General features: G+C 52.1%; 1 protein-coding gene across 1 annotated transcript in view; it reads left to right on the plus strand.

Annotated features, from left to right (window-relative positions):
- The window catches only part of PPP2R1A (protein phosphatase 2 scaffold subunit Aalpha), a 33,405-nt gene extending 20,853 nt beyond the window's left edge, over window positions 1–12,552 (plus strand). The window contains exons 5-15 of the mRNA XM_079906768.1: window positions 456–603; window positions 723–878; window positions 2,668–2,782; window positions 2,891–2,961; window positions 3,405–3,539; window positions 6,871–7,044; window positions 7,379–7,439; window positions 8,136–8,290; window positions 9,141–9,283; window positions 11,354–11,445; window positions 11,601–12,552. Coding sequence (XP_079762894.1) covers window positions 456–603; window positions 723–878; window positions 2,668–2,782; window positions 2,891–2,961; window positions 3,405–3,539; window positions 6,871–7,044; window positions 7,379–7,439; window positions 8,136–8,290; window positions 9,141–9,283; window positions 11,354–11,445; window positions 11,601–11,617 — 1,267 coding nt within the window. The 3' untranslated portion in view covers window positions 11,618–12,552. The remainder of the gene's footprint in view (window positions 1–455; window positions 604–722; window positions 879–2,667; window positions 2,783–2,890; window positions 2,962–3,404; window positions 3,540–6,870; window positions 7,045–7,378; window positions 7,440–8,135; window positions 8,291–9,140; window positions 9,284–11,353; window positions 11,446–11,600) is intronic.
- The last annotated feature ends 966 nt before the right edge of the window (window positions 12,553–13,518 follow it).

Genomic DNA, 13,518 nt, shown 5'->3' on the forward strand with positions numbered 1-13,518 from the left:
CGGGCCCTGAGCCATCACTCCGGCCAGAATACTGGTTTACAGCTGCCTGCAGGCACGTAGAGGGCTGCATGTGCCCCCGTGCATCTCCAACTGGAGCAGTCACTGCTGGAAGGGAAAACCTTTGAGTAGCCCCAGCCCAGCACCTTAGCCAAGCAATTTTATGTGGTCGTAATAATATAATCAGTACCTGCCATTCACTGTGGACTTACTGCAGAAAGGCTGCTGATTGTTTCATGCACATTGTCTCATTTAACCCTCATAACGACCCTGTAGGGTAGGTACTGTTATCAGCTCCATTGTGTAGGGCTGGGAAGATTCAGAGGCCATCACTCGCCTAGGGTCACCCAGGCAAAGCCAGGAACTGCGTGACTACAGCGTCTGTGCTCGCCCTCCATGGTGTTGCCTGCTGCCTTGGGATCCCAGGGGTCCCTCCTGAGCCCCATCCCAACCCCCAGGTACTTCCGGAACCTGTGCTCAGATGACACCCCCATGGTGCGGCGGGCCGCAGCCTCCAAGCTGGGGGAGTTCGCCAAGGTGCTGGAGCTGGACAACGTCAAGAGCGAGATCATCCCCATGTTCTCCAACCTGGCCTCTGACGAGCAGGTGGGGTCTGCTCCACGCCCCTTTCCTCTGTCTCCCTCCAGTGGACCCTGAGTCTGAAAGGGCGTCCCAGGGCTGATGGGGCCTCTGCTGCACCCTCCTTGTTCCCATCCTCTCCTCAGGACTCGGTGCGGCTGCTAGCGGTGGAGGCGTGTGTGAACATCGCCCAGCTCCTACCCCAGGAGGATCTGGAGGCCCTGGTGATGCCCACCCTGCGCCAGGCTGCTGAGGACAAGTCCTGGCGCGTCCGATACATGGTGGCCGACAAGTTCACAGAGGTACATGAGGGGGCTGTTGGCAGCGTCTCACAGATGTGGAGACTGAGGCCTCAGGCAAAGGGGAGGGGCCACATATAGGAGCTGGGGTTTAGTGAAGCCCAGGGGAATCGTCGGGTGTTTAAGCGGTAAGATCTCGGTAATCATCCATTTGGACCTCACTTCACTTGCCAATCCTGATTGAAGGGTTCTGAGGCCAACTTAAGGGTCTGTGGGAGAGAACCACAGGAGCAGAGAAGGGGTAGCATGTATGTGGTCCTGACCTAATCGAACTTTATCTCCTTTTACAAAAGGGAAGACGGTCTGTTTGCTGGGGCTGCTGTGGCAGAGTACCACAGACTGGGTGGTACTTTATTTCCCCACCGTTCTGGAGGCTAGAAGTCCAAAATCAAAGTGTCAGCAGGGGTGGTTTTTCTGAGACTTCTTTCCTTGGTTGTAGATGGCTGTCTTCTCCCCGTGTCTTTAATTGTGTGTCTGTGTTCTCATCTCCTCTTCTTATGAGGACTTTAGTCATTTTGGATTGGCTTACCCTAATGACCTTATTTTACCTTATGACCTCTTTAAAGACCCTGTCTTCAAGTACAGTCACATTCTGAGGTTCCAGGGAGGTGTGGGGTGTGTTAGGACTTCAGTGGGAGATACAGTTCAGCCCCATAACACAGCCCAGAGGTTAGACTGGTCAGAGTGACACCATCAGGCGGGCAGAACAGGGACAAGATGCCACATGTCCCAGGACAGTGCTCTTTCCACAGAAATCTCAGTTTGCTTATTGCAAAAGTAGGTTTATTGAGCACCAGCTCTTTGCTGGGCATTGGGGTACGGTGAGTTCAGTACATCCCTGGCCGTCAGGGAACAGACAGCCTGAAGAGGGAGGCCAGCTGAGACAGAGGGAAATGTAATGTTAAAGTGTGACAGGTGCGGGGCTGGCTGGTGTTCCTGGGCCTGGAAGCACTGAGGCAGGTTCTGGAAGATGAGTGGGTGAGGGCTGGGGTAGGGACTGTGTCTGGCATGGGCAGCGGACACTGGGCGGTGAGGGCAAGTACGAGCAAGGACATTTGGGACTGGCTTTGGGGCGAGGGGACACTGGAGAGATGGGCACCAGGCCCCTGGGGTCCTCACCTCTCCCCTTGGTCAGGAACTGCCCTGTCTCCCCCCAGGCCTCCAGAAGCGGCACGCCAGCAGGACCTGTGCACCCCTTCTGGCCTGGTGTCATGAGATGCGGAGGGCCTAGCATGCCTGCTTCCCTCTTGACCCTTAGTATTTCATCTTAATTACAAAAGTCACACGGGCTCTGGTAACCAGTCTTAGAAAACACAGAAATATTTAAATCAAAAAGTGAGAGCCAGCACACATCATTAGACTGTTTTTGGATCACGTAGCAGAAAACCCAACCCTGAACAGGAAGGAGATCTGTAGTTATTTCTAATGCAGACAACAGTACTGTGCAGTAAGTACCCTCGTGGTACAGCTCAGAGACGTACGGGGACTCATCCAGGGTCACACAGGTGCTAAGTAAGAGTAAGAATTTGAGCCAGGCAGATGGACTCCAGAGCCATGCTTGTGACCACTGCACTACCCAGCCCAACTCGGCACTATACAACAAGGAAACCAAGGCTCAGAGAGGCTCCGAGACTTGGCCAAGGTCACCCCCATGGCCCTGGCATTACATCTCAGCAGTGATTCCAAGGACTGTTTTTACCCCATTCCTGGTGCCTTTATCTTTGATTTTGTTCTCATTCATTTAGAATACCTGCCAAGCCCTTTGACCCCCCCTGACCTTCCCTTTCTGCAGCTCCAGAAAGCAGTGGGGCCTGAGATCACCAAGACGGACCTGGTCCCTGCCTTCCAGAACCTGATGAAAGACTGTGAGGCCGAGGTGAGGGCCGCAGCCTCCCACAAGGTCAAAGGTTGGTGCTGGCGACCAGGACACAGTAAGCGGGTGGGTGTCCGGGAGCTGAAGGCAAAACTAGGACATCGGGTCTTACCTCCCGCCGCCTCCATTTCCCTGCCCACAGAATTCTGTGAAAATCTCTCAGCTGACTGTCGGGAGAATGTGATCATGACCCAGATCTTGCCCTGCATCAAGGTAACAGGGAATTTGGTGGGAGGAATAGAGCAGATCTGAGCCTTCTGGGAAGAAGGGATGGAGATTGGGCATTAGGGGCAGCCAGATGCAAACCGAGTTCCCAGCCTTCCAGGGCCAGGCGGTCTTGCGTTTGGAGCAGTTAGGAGCCCTGAGTGCAGGCAAAGTCCGAGGCTCGGGCTGAACGTAGAGGCGGGGAGTGCTTCCCCCTCGAAGCTCACTGGATCTCCTCATCCGGAGAGCTTTGGGATTGGGGTGAAAGCTGCTGGGAACAGGGGTCGTTGAACTCCAGGCAGGCCGGACATGTATGGATCTGCAGGTCCCCGTGCACACTAAGCCTGCCCTGGATTGAGATGGCGAGAGTAGGCTGTGTCTCAGGGCTTCTTAGGAGTTGGAGTCTTCTTGGCCACTGACCCTGTGGCTCCCCCATTCCTTCTCCCTCCCAGGAGCTGGTGTCAGACGCCAACCAACATGTCAAGTCAGCCCTGGCCTCAGTCATCATGGGCCTCTCTCCCATCCTGGGCAAAGACAACACCATCGAGCACCTCCTGCCCCTCTTCCTGGCTCAGCTGAAGGATGAGGTAAGGGCCCCTGGAAGGCTCTGTGCTCTGGCTGGGACAGGTGGGGCGGCTGCTTTCCCAGTTTGCCAGGATCTTCAACAAACACCCAGGTTGCCAAGGAGTTGAATGTTTGTGGGCATGATGGACTGCACGTTAGCTTATTTGTTTATTAGGCATTTGTTTTGCATGCCCTTATTCTGTACTAGTCGTTTTTTCCTGGGCGCTAGGGATTCCAAGAAAAAAAAAACGAGACACTTTTGTTCCTCAAGGACCTTCAGAGACTGGCAGTGGAGAGGGACAGATAGGCAGTCCCATGATGCCCTGATCATACAGGTGCTGTGATACATTCATGATGATCAGAGTTCAGGCTAAGATGCTGTAATAGAGACCCCAAAATACAGCGGCTTAAATAAGGTAGAGAATTATTTCTCTCACAACAGTCCAGAGGTGGGGTGGACCTACACTGGGGGATTGGCCCTGCTGACCTTGGCACTCTGTGGGTCTGAGGTGGCTGAAGGGAGAGGGCACCGACCAGCAGCGGGCCCCGCCCTCTCAACAGTAAGACCCCGAAGGGGCACCCATCCTGTCTGTTCACACCCCATTGGCCAGAGCCAGTCATGGGACCAACCTCAGCTAGCTGTTTATTTGGCTTGGAGCACAAAAGATGAGAGAGAGCACCGCGCGATGGCTGGAGAGGCCATGGGGTGACAGCCAGGGAAGCAGTGTGGACTTGAACCTGGGGTGGAGGAGGCGGAGCAGATCTGGGTGTTGGGAAGGAGCCCTGAGACGTGTCGAAGGGAGATGCAAGTGCTGCAGCCGAAGAGGTGCAGGGAGACCAGACCGGAGGCTGCTGCTGGAGTCTGGGAGGGGGGCGCGGCTGGTTTCAAGAGGTAGGGGGGGCCGTGCTGGGGCCTGGGGCTCGCAGGCCCCCTGCTGTTTGCCTTGGTGGGGACTGGGCAGATGGTGATACCACAGGCTGGTGTGAGACCTGTTAGTATAACTTCTGTGTTTGCAGAGGCCTCGCCCTGACATACATGCACATGCACACGAACGTGCGTACACCACACACACACACACAAGGCCCACGTATGCGGTGCACTAGGAAGTTGGAGGGAACATTGTAGCAGTTCATTTCTTCACATAGGAGTCCCCTGCTGTGCACACCCCTCCGCCATTTATGACAGTTGAGGCTTTTATAATCATTGGATATAATATACTTTTAAGAAAAGATAAGTAAACTTAAAATTAAATCATTTATGTTATTTATGTAAACAGTGTTTCATGAACATTTGCAGCAGCTCTATCTAGTGGAAGATTCAAAGGAATATAACAGAAAAAGAGTGAAACTAACAAGTTGATGAGCCCTGGGACATTCCTTCCCTCTCCCTGTCTCCCTGAGTATCCTTGGCTTTAGGAAGAAACACATTAATCCAGTGAAGGGGAGGGGGAAGTTGTGTTGGCTCTGAGAGTCTTCTTCAGTTCTCAGACTAGGTAGTAGGAAATTGGCTGTCTTTCATTCCTAAAGGGGACTCTATTATTTTTGAAAAGCAGGACTTAGGTGCTTTTCTCAAAGGATTTGTTGGAGAGGCCTTTTGGGCAATCTCACTTTGGAGCCAGCAGCTGAGGCTGTCTTGTCTTTTCAGCGGCTGCCATTGCTCTTCTTCATTGCTTGCTGAGTCTTAGTCCCCATGGCCACCCTTAGCTCCAGTGATTTGCCTGAACAGCCTTCGGAACTCAGAAGAGCTGTTATACTCATGGTCACTGTTGATTACAGTGAAAGGATACAGATTAGTATCAGCAAAGGAAGAAGGTGCATGAGACCAGGCGCCAGTTTCCAGTTATCCTCTCCCAATGGAGTTATACATAGTGCATTTAATTCTCCCAGTACCAACGTGTGACAGCACATGAGGAGACTGCCAGCTAGGGAAGCTTGCTGAGCCTTGGTTTCCAGGGTTTTTATTGGGGATTGGTCACATAGGCATGGAATGGAGCCGTTCGCGTGGCTGACCTTAGGTTACTGTGTCTCCAGCCTCTGTAGAGGTCAAGTTGATGCCACATGACCCAAGGTCCTCACCATAAATCACATTATTAGCATGCTCTATCTGGCATGGCCCAAGACCCCCAGGTAAACAAAGACCCTTTTATCAGTTTGGATATTCCAGGTGCTTAGAGATCATCTCCCAGGAGCTGGTCAAGGGCCAGTCCTTTGGAATGTGCCAAGTTTGAACAGCCTAGACCTGTCCAGTTAACCCCTTACTGCACACTTGCTCATTTGGTTCACGGATTCATTTCAATGCGTGCTTCCTTACCCCACAGCTCCCAGAGGGAGATGTAGAAAAAATTAACTGTGGTGTCTGCCCCAGGAATATATGATGTTGGACAAGGAGTTAATTGTGTTTATGTGCCTTTTCTTAAAAGTTGCTTCAAAGGTTTTTAGAAGCAGATGGGGGCACAGATTTCCCTGCTCTCCTAAGGTAGAGTGTTCTTATGAACCTGTCATAAGTTGAAATGGTGTAGAGCAAAGAAGCAATTTTTTTCTCTTGTAAAAGCAAAAACCCTCTTTAGGTTTCTTTTGGTTAGCAAAAGCAGGCACCAGTGTAGGTCTTTCATAAACTCAAAGTGGTGTAAAGCGAACTTTCGAAAAGTGGGGGATACCTGCATATGTGCACATGTTGTAAGTCAGAGCTCATAATATTGGTAGTCACCTAGTGGTTCAAAAATATTTCTTTATTCCTTCGTTTTTTTCTTTCAGCTGATGTATTGAGCACCTACTATGGTCCAGAAACTCTGCTGGGTACTGGAGACATAAGGATATATGAGACGTGCTCCTTACAGAGCTCAAAGACTAGCAGAAAGAGTAAAAGTAACAGAAATGATAAAAGTAATAAACTCCCACATGCCAAGCCCTTTGTGGATCAGGCAGTTCAGTAGCCTCAACCACCCTTTGGGATTAGATGGACGTTTCTGTGTCACACATTGATATCCAGAAACGTTAAGTCCCTTGCCAAAGGGCTCCCAGCTAGCAACGGGCAGAGCTGGGATTATTATCTTGTCTGTTTTTCCCAGGGTACCATGTTTTTGCACTGTGATTCCTGCAGATTCTTCAAAAGGGCTAAACATTTTTTGTGCTTCTATGATGAGATTTGAAAAGCTGTCCCATTTAATAATCCATGTTGCTTGCTTTGTGTGTGCTTTTAACGTGTCCCCAGGGCCGGGAGCTGGGCTTGGGCAGTGGTAGTCTGCCCTGCAGAGATGTTTATTATATGAGGTTGGTGTGGTTGAGCTCTTTTCGCCCTGCCCTGGGTTCTGTGTGCATTGGCCTTCTCTCAGAACCCTTCTATCCTCTCCTCAGTGCCCGGAGGTGCGGCTGAACATCATCTCCAACCTGGACTGCGTAAACGAGGTGATTGGCATCCGGCAGCTGTCCCAGTCCCTGCTTCCCGCCATTGTGGAGCTGGCTGAGGATGCCAAGTGGCGAGTGCGACTGGCCATCATTGAGTACATGCCTCTGCTGGCTGGACAGCTGGTGAGTGCGGAGGCCTGGTGCCAGGCACGCTGCCCTGGGAGAGGTGCACGGTGGAGTCTAGTCACAGTGCAGTGTGTCCCGGGCTGTGCCGGTGGACCTGGGGGCCGTGAGGGCTCAGTGGAAGGTGTGAGGACTGTCCGGGGAGTCGGAGGAAGGTACACAGGAAATAGGGCCTTTATAAGATGGATAGAATTAAATGAGAGAGAGGAGAGAGAAAAAGCCCCTCAGGTGAAGCTGAGCAGTGTCCCAGCTTCTTGGGGTGGGTGTGGTTTCCCTGAGGTTTGCTGGAAACTACCCAGTCTTCCGTGATCCCTTACTTCCTTGTCTTCTGCAGGGGGTGGAGTTCTTCGATGAGAAGCTCAACTCCTTGTGCATGGCCTGGCTTGTAGATCATGGTGAGTACTTCTGGTGTCTCTGGGAGGAGATTGGGGCTCCAGGAGGGACGCAGGGGCGGATTGTCTGGGGCAGGTGGGGAGAGTGGGGGAGGCTAGAGTCACTCTCCCATGCTGTCAGATGCTCACGCGGACCAGCTCCTTGCTTTTTGGAGTCCCAGAGAAGCGCAGGGGTCACCCAGGGGCTGCCTCCTACAGTCGAGAGTCCTAGGGCTACCAAGCAGACAGCCTGGGTTTGAATCCCACCTCCTGGCTGTCGAAGCTTAAGCAAGTCACTTGCCATCTTTCAGCCCACGCTCATTCTGTGAAACATGGGACTTCTCATCCCAGCCTTTCAAGGCCATTGTGAGAACTGCTCATTGTTTTCACTAAGAGTGGCAAAAATAAAAGTTAACCTTTTTCTGTAACAGGCAGGCTCCATTCCATGTACTAAGTGCTAAATCATTTGCTTGGGCAAATCACTTCTCAGAGCCTCGGTGTGCCCGTCTGTATCTTGGAGCTCTTGAGGAGGTACTGCGTGGAAAGAAAACCCTACATTTAGCACACAGCAAGCCCTTTCTTTCTCTTGGAGTTTATTCGTTCGTATGTGGCCTGGTACCTAGGGCTGCTCGGTAGGCAGTAGTGAGTGTGACTGTGACTCCCCACCCGAGTCAGTCCTTCACCTCTGAATCACCGCCCCCGTCCCTCATCCTTCTGCAGTCTATGCCATCCGCGAGGCGGCCACCAGCAACCTGAAGAAACTGGTGGAGAAGTTTGGGAAGGAGTGGGCCCATGCTACTATCATCCCCAAGGTCTTGGCCATGTCTGGGGACCCCAACTACCTGCACCGCATGACTACGCTCTTCTGCATCAATGTGAGCACACCCACCTGCCTCCGGCCTGTCCCTGAGGGGTGGGGGAGTACCTAGGAGAGGAGGAATGGCAGAGGGTCCGCAGGGGAGAAACCTGGCTTGGGGGTGGGCAAGTGATGGGAGCTGGGGTTGCAGGGGTGAGTCCTTGGGGAACTGCAGGCCAGAGGTTGGGGCTCCCCAGTCAGAGTCACAGGGCCTCTGGGGGTGGGGACCTGGCGTTGTGGGAGGCCCAGGACTAGGGAGACTTGGCCTCTCGGAACAGTGATTGCCAGACCTTTCTGGTAGGAGAGGAAGCACCCTCTCCTTCCTCACAAAATGTGTATATATCTATTTATGATATAATAGTTAAATGTGCAGTTTATAGAATCAGACCTTTTTAATTCTAGCTCTGCCATATATTAGCTATATTTAATCACTTAAATAAGCCATACACATAACTAGAAATTAAAGGATAGGATTTCAAAACTAACATAACGAAGTGTTCTGATAATTTCTTCCCATGCCTCACTTTGGAGACCACTGTACTAAGGAAGGGATCCCAGGGGTCAGGAATCAAGTCCCATCCCAAGAGGATGAAGGGAAGTCTGAGGGTGGGGAGACAGGATGGGACAATGTGGGCTGGGAGTTTGCAGGGCAGGGAGACAGTGGTGTTAGGAGGGTGTTAGGGGAAATGGGAGCTTCCAGAGAATAAACTACCCTCAGGGTGGGCGAATCTGGGCTCAGAGCTCCCCCAGTTGCTCAGCTTCACCCTCTGGCCTGACAATCACCAGAGTGGCCTTGGTCAGAAAGGGAGAGAAATGGGAGTTAGCCGTGAACTTCGGGTAGTCACCCTCTGCTACTCACTGACCTCCAGGTGCTGTCTGAGGTCTGTGGGCAGGACATCACCACCAAGCACATGCTGCCCACAGTGCTGCGTATGGCTGGGGACCCCGTCGCCAATGTCCGCTTCAACGTGGCCAAGTCCCTACAGAAGATAGGGCCCATCCTGGACAACAGGTGAGGCCTGGACCCTCCTTCACACACCAGTAGCACTGGTTTTGGGCATCTTAATCTTTGACTTTTGAAGGTAGAGCTTAGGGTTTGAGGCCCAGGACTGCTGTTTGCTTGCTCTGTGACCTCGAGGTCTTAGTTTCTTCAAATGTAGAATGAGAATTCACATGACCTGCCTCACATAGTGGGAGGGGGTGAGAAGGTGGCAGTTCTATATAATAGCAACAAATCATTAGAAAATAAAATTAACAAATGTGTGTGTGTGTGTGTGTGTGTGTGTGTGTGTGTGTGTGTGTAATTTACAATTGCTCCAAAACCATCAAATACCAAGTAATAAATTTAATGAAAGATGTATAATACCTCTAGTGAAAACTATGGAATGTTGCTTTGGGAAATTAAAGGAGACGTACATAATATTCATGGATGGGATGGGTCCCCAGACTCATAAGTTTAGTATAATCTCAGTTAATCTCAGCAGGTCCTTTCTTGAAAAATTGACAAGTAGATTCTGGAATTAACATGAAAATGCAAAGATCTGGAATAAGCAAATTGATCCTAAAGAAAAACAGAGTTGGAAGACTTATCCTACCAGATACCAAGACTTAACTATGATGCCACAGTAATTAAAAAGTGAGGTGTTGGCACAATAATATTCAAATAGCTCAGTGGCACAGAATTGAGGGCACAGAAGCAGACCCTCGTGTATACCAGTTCAGTGGGGGAAATGGATCGCTATGTCAGAATGACTAAACTGAAAAAGCTCAGTGGCGCAAGTGTTGGTGAAGGTAGACAGCTGGAACTCTCATATCTTTTTTTTTTTGCGGTACGCGGGCCTCTCACCATTGTGGCCTCTCCCGTTGCGGAGCACAGGCTCCGGACGCGCAGGCTCAGCGGCCATGGCTCACGGGCCCAGCCGCTCCGCGGCATGTGGGATCTTCCCGGACCGGGGCACGAACCCATGTCCCCTGCATCGGCAGGCGAACTCTCAACCACTGCGCCACCAGGGAAGCCCTGGAACTCTCATATCTTGCCGGTGGGGCTGTAAATAATAAATGGGCCTAATCATTGAAAATTGGTAGAGTTGAGTGAAGCTAATTAGACATACACTCCATGAGCTGGTGTGTTCTCTCCCGGCTGTATCCTCTCCCGGGTGTATATCCGAGAGAAAGGAGTGCTTGTTTCTAACAAAAGAACGTTCATGGTAGCTTTATTCATTTTAGCCATGAAGTGGAAACAGCGCAAGTGCCCATCGACAGTATAGTGGATAAGTTGTGGTTTATTCATATGGTAGGAGACTGTATTTAGCAATAAAAAGACTCCTTCCTGCTGTGTGCAGCAACCTAGGTGACTCTCAGAGACTCACCTACGTGAGAAGCCAGGCCCAAGAAAACCTATCCTGGGATTCCATTCATATCAACTTCAAAAATGGATCAAGGGGCATGTAGGTGATGGAAATGAGAATAGTGGTTATATTGGGGGGGAGGGGGAGCTCTGTCAACTGGAAGGGGACATGTGACACCTGCACCTCTGACTTCTGTCTCGGTCCACGACACAGCTTCATACCTTTAGTTTCTCTCTGAAGTCCACCTTCGTTTCCCCAGACAGCTGAGTGTCGGTGCAGATGCATTTCCCTGGGCCCCTTGCCTCCCTGGGCTCCTGTAGGGCCAAGTCCCTCCGTTTTGGCGCTTGCCTCTTCTGTTACTCATCATCAGTTTGGTCTGTGTCTTCCTCCCAGCCCAAGCTCCACGTGGGTGAGAATCAACAGGGTTGGATTTTCCACTGTGTTCACACCTAATACGCAGTAGGCCTCAATAAGTATGTTAAATGAATGGAAAGTACCGACTTCCAAGGCTCAGAGACTTGTGGGTTCTGGATTCCACTTTTCCACACTGTCTGACATCCCTGTACCTCTTCTGGGCCCCAGAGGCCTCTGTCCTGGTTTGTCAGACTTCCAACCTTCAAAGTAACTGTTTCTCTGGCCCCTGAGACTCTTAATTCAGTTGTGTGTCTGTCTGTGCGCACCTTGTGCCCCCGGCCCCACCTGGCTGACCCCTTGCCCTCCTCTTCTCTTCCCAGCACACTGCAGAGCGAAGTCAAGCCCATCCTAGAGAAGCTGACCCAGGACCAGGACGTGGACGTCAAGTACTTTGCCCAGGAGGCTCTGACTGGTAAGGCATTGAGAGCTCCGAGACCCCAGCGGCAAGGTGGTCTGCAAGGATGGCGCTAGGCCTGGGAGCAGCCGCTCCAGGCGGGGAGACCCAGGAGCAGCTGTGGGCAGAGGGCTAGCTGCTGTTCTGACTCCCAACTGTTCCTGTTCCCCCAGTTCTGTCTCTCGCCTGATGCTGGAAGAGGAGCCAACGCCGGCCTCTGGTGTCCACCCTCCCCCCCAGTCCCTCCCTCAGGGAGACATTGGGGGGCCTTTGGCTGTCACTCCCTGTGCATGGTCTGACCCCAGGCCCCTCCCCCAGCACGGGTCCTCCCCTCCCCAGCCCGGGAATCCGACTTCTCACCGTCCACCTCCCAAGGGGCTGAGGGGAGCGCAAGGTGGGACAGGGCAGAGACCTTGGGAGGAAGGGGCCACTGCCGCCCACGCTGGGGGAGAGATGTGAGCATCCCAGGTCACTGGCTCCTGCTGCTGTAATGGGGACCCCCTCCGCCATCTACTTCTCCACCTCCCTTCCTTCCCCTCAGTGGTTTTCTTTGTGTCAACTGTGTCGTTTTTATTTTATTCCTTTCTTTCCCCTTTTCACAGAGAAATAAAGGTCTAGAAATAGCTGGTCCTCTGGTCTTAGTCGCTAGCATGGGGAAGAGGGCACCACGTCAGCGCCGCAGTCTTGCCCTTCTCTCTGGGGAGGACGTAATTACTGGGCTCGCACACCCCTGTGTCCTGCGAGTGAGGAGGTTCTCTGGGAAGCTGATGGGAGTGCAGCTGGCCCACTGGGTAGCGGGTCCACGAGGTGTCTCTGGCCAGCACAGTCCTGAGGTGCAGTTCAGTTTCACAGACGTTGGCTGAGTATGTGGTGGTTAAGAGCAGGTGCCTTGCAGCCAGACTGCTTGCATCCAAATCCCAGTTCCTTCACTTAATAGCTGTGTGGCCTTGAGTAGGTTGCCGAGTCTTTCTGAACTCAGATTACAAGAGTGTGTAAAATGGGGATAACAGTAGAACCAGATTGAGGGGCCGGGTGTGAAGACTCAGTGAGTTAATGCACATAAGGTGGGTACTGACTCGGGCATGAGAGGAGTCGGTCAGGGGAGCTGTAACTTGCTGGAGAACCCCCTGTGGTTGGGAGGCCCCAGGATAGTCAAGGCTGTGACAGGGAGCAGGCCGGGGACTGTGGCTAGACAGAACCAATTATCCCACAACATCTGTCCGCCTGTTTCTTTACTAAGACAGACACCGTGATTTTTAGCTGGGCACATGACTGCCTGGATTCAAGGCAGTTTCCCAGGGTCTCTTGAAATTTGGTGTGGCATTGCGACTAAGTTCTGGCCAGTAATATGTGAACAAAGTGGTATGTGCAGCTCTTAGGAAGTGTTCCTAAGCGGGGAGGAGATACGCTCCCCCTCCTTTCCTCCTTCCCGTGCTCTGGAATGTGGATCAGGTGGCTGGAATGGGAGCAGCCATCCCAGGCCAGGAAGTGATCTTAGACGTGTAGGCCCAGCAAGGCAGCAGAACAAGATAGGCGGAGCCTGGGTTCCTGATGCTGCCGAGACCCACACAAGTTACCAGTCGCCTGGGAGAGTTAAACTGTTTGACTGCTTGTTTGGGGTTTCATCACTTGCAGGTCACCCGAGTTCTAACTGATGCAGGGGCCAAAGAGCCCCAGAGAGGAGCAGCAGACGTAGTGGATGGTGGTGCGTGTAAGGTTTCACAGAGGACATGATACCTGAGTGAAATCTGGCTCTGCAGGGTGGAGGGGTAGTTGGCGATGGGTGGCAGGGTGCTTTCACCAGCTCAGTCCTCATGTTACTGAGTCCCTACTGTTTGTTAGACCAAATCGAACCCTGGGGGGTGAGGGAGAAAGGGACTCTGTTCCTCCTGTTATTAGCTCACCTTCATTTCCTAAGGGCAGGGCCTGTGCTTTAAACTCAGTCCCCCCACCCCACCCAACCCAAAGGTACCTTTCCTGGGTTATAAATATTTGAAGGACTGAACGAGTGAAGAATTCATGAGGTGGGGAGGCAGGCAGTGTAATAGTCACTTGCAGCATGATGTTGAGTGTTCAAGCTTAGTCATCAAC

The sequence above is a fragment of the Stenella coeruleoalba genome, assembly GCF_951394435.1.
Source record: "Stenella coeruleoalba genome assembly, chromosome: 20".
In the NCBI taxonomy this organism is placed as follows: Eukaryota; Metazoa; Chordata; class Mammalia; order Artiodactyla; family Delphinidae; genus Stenella; species Stenella coeruleoalba.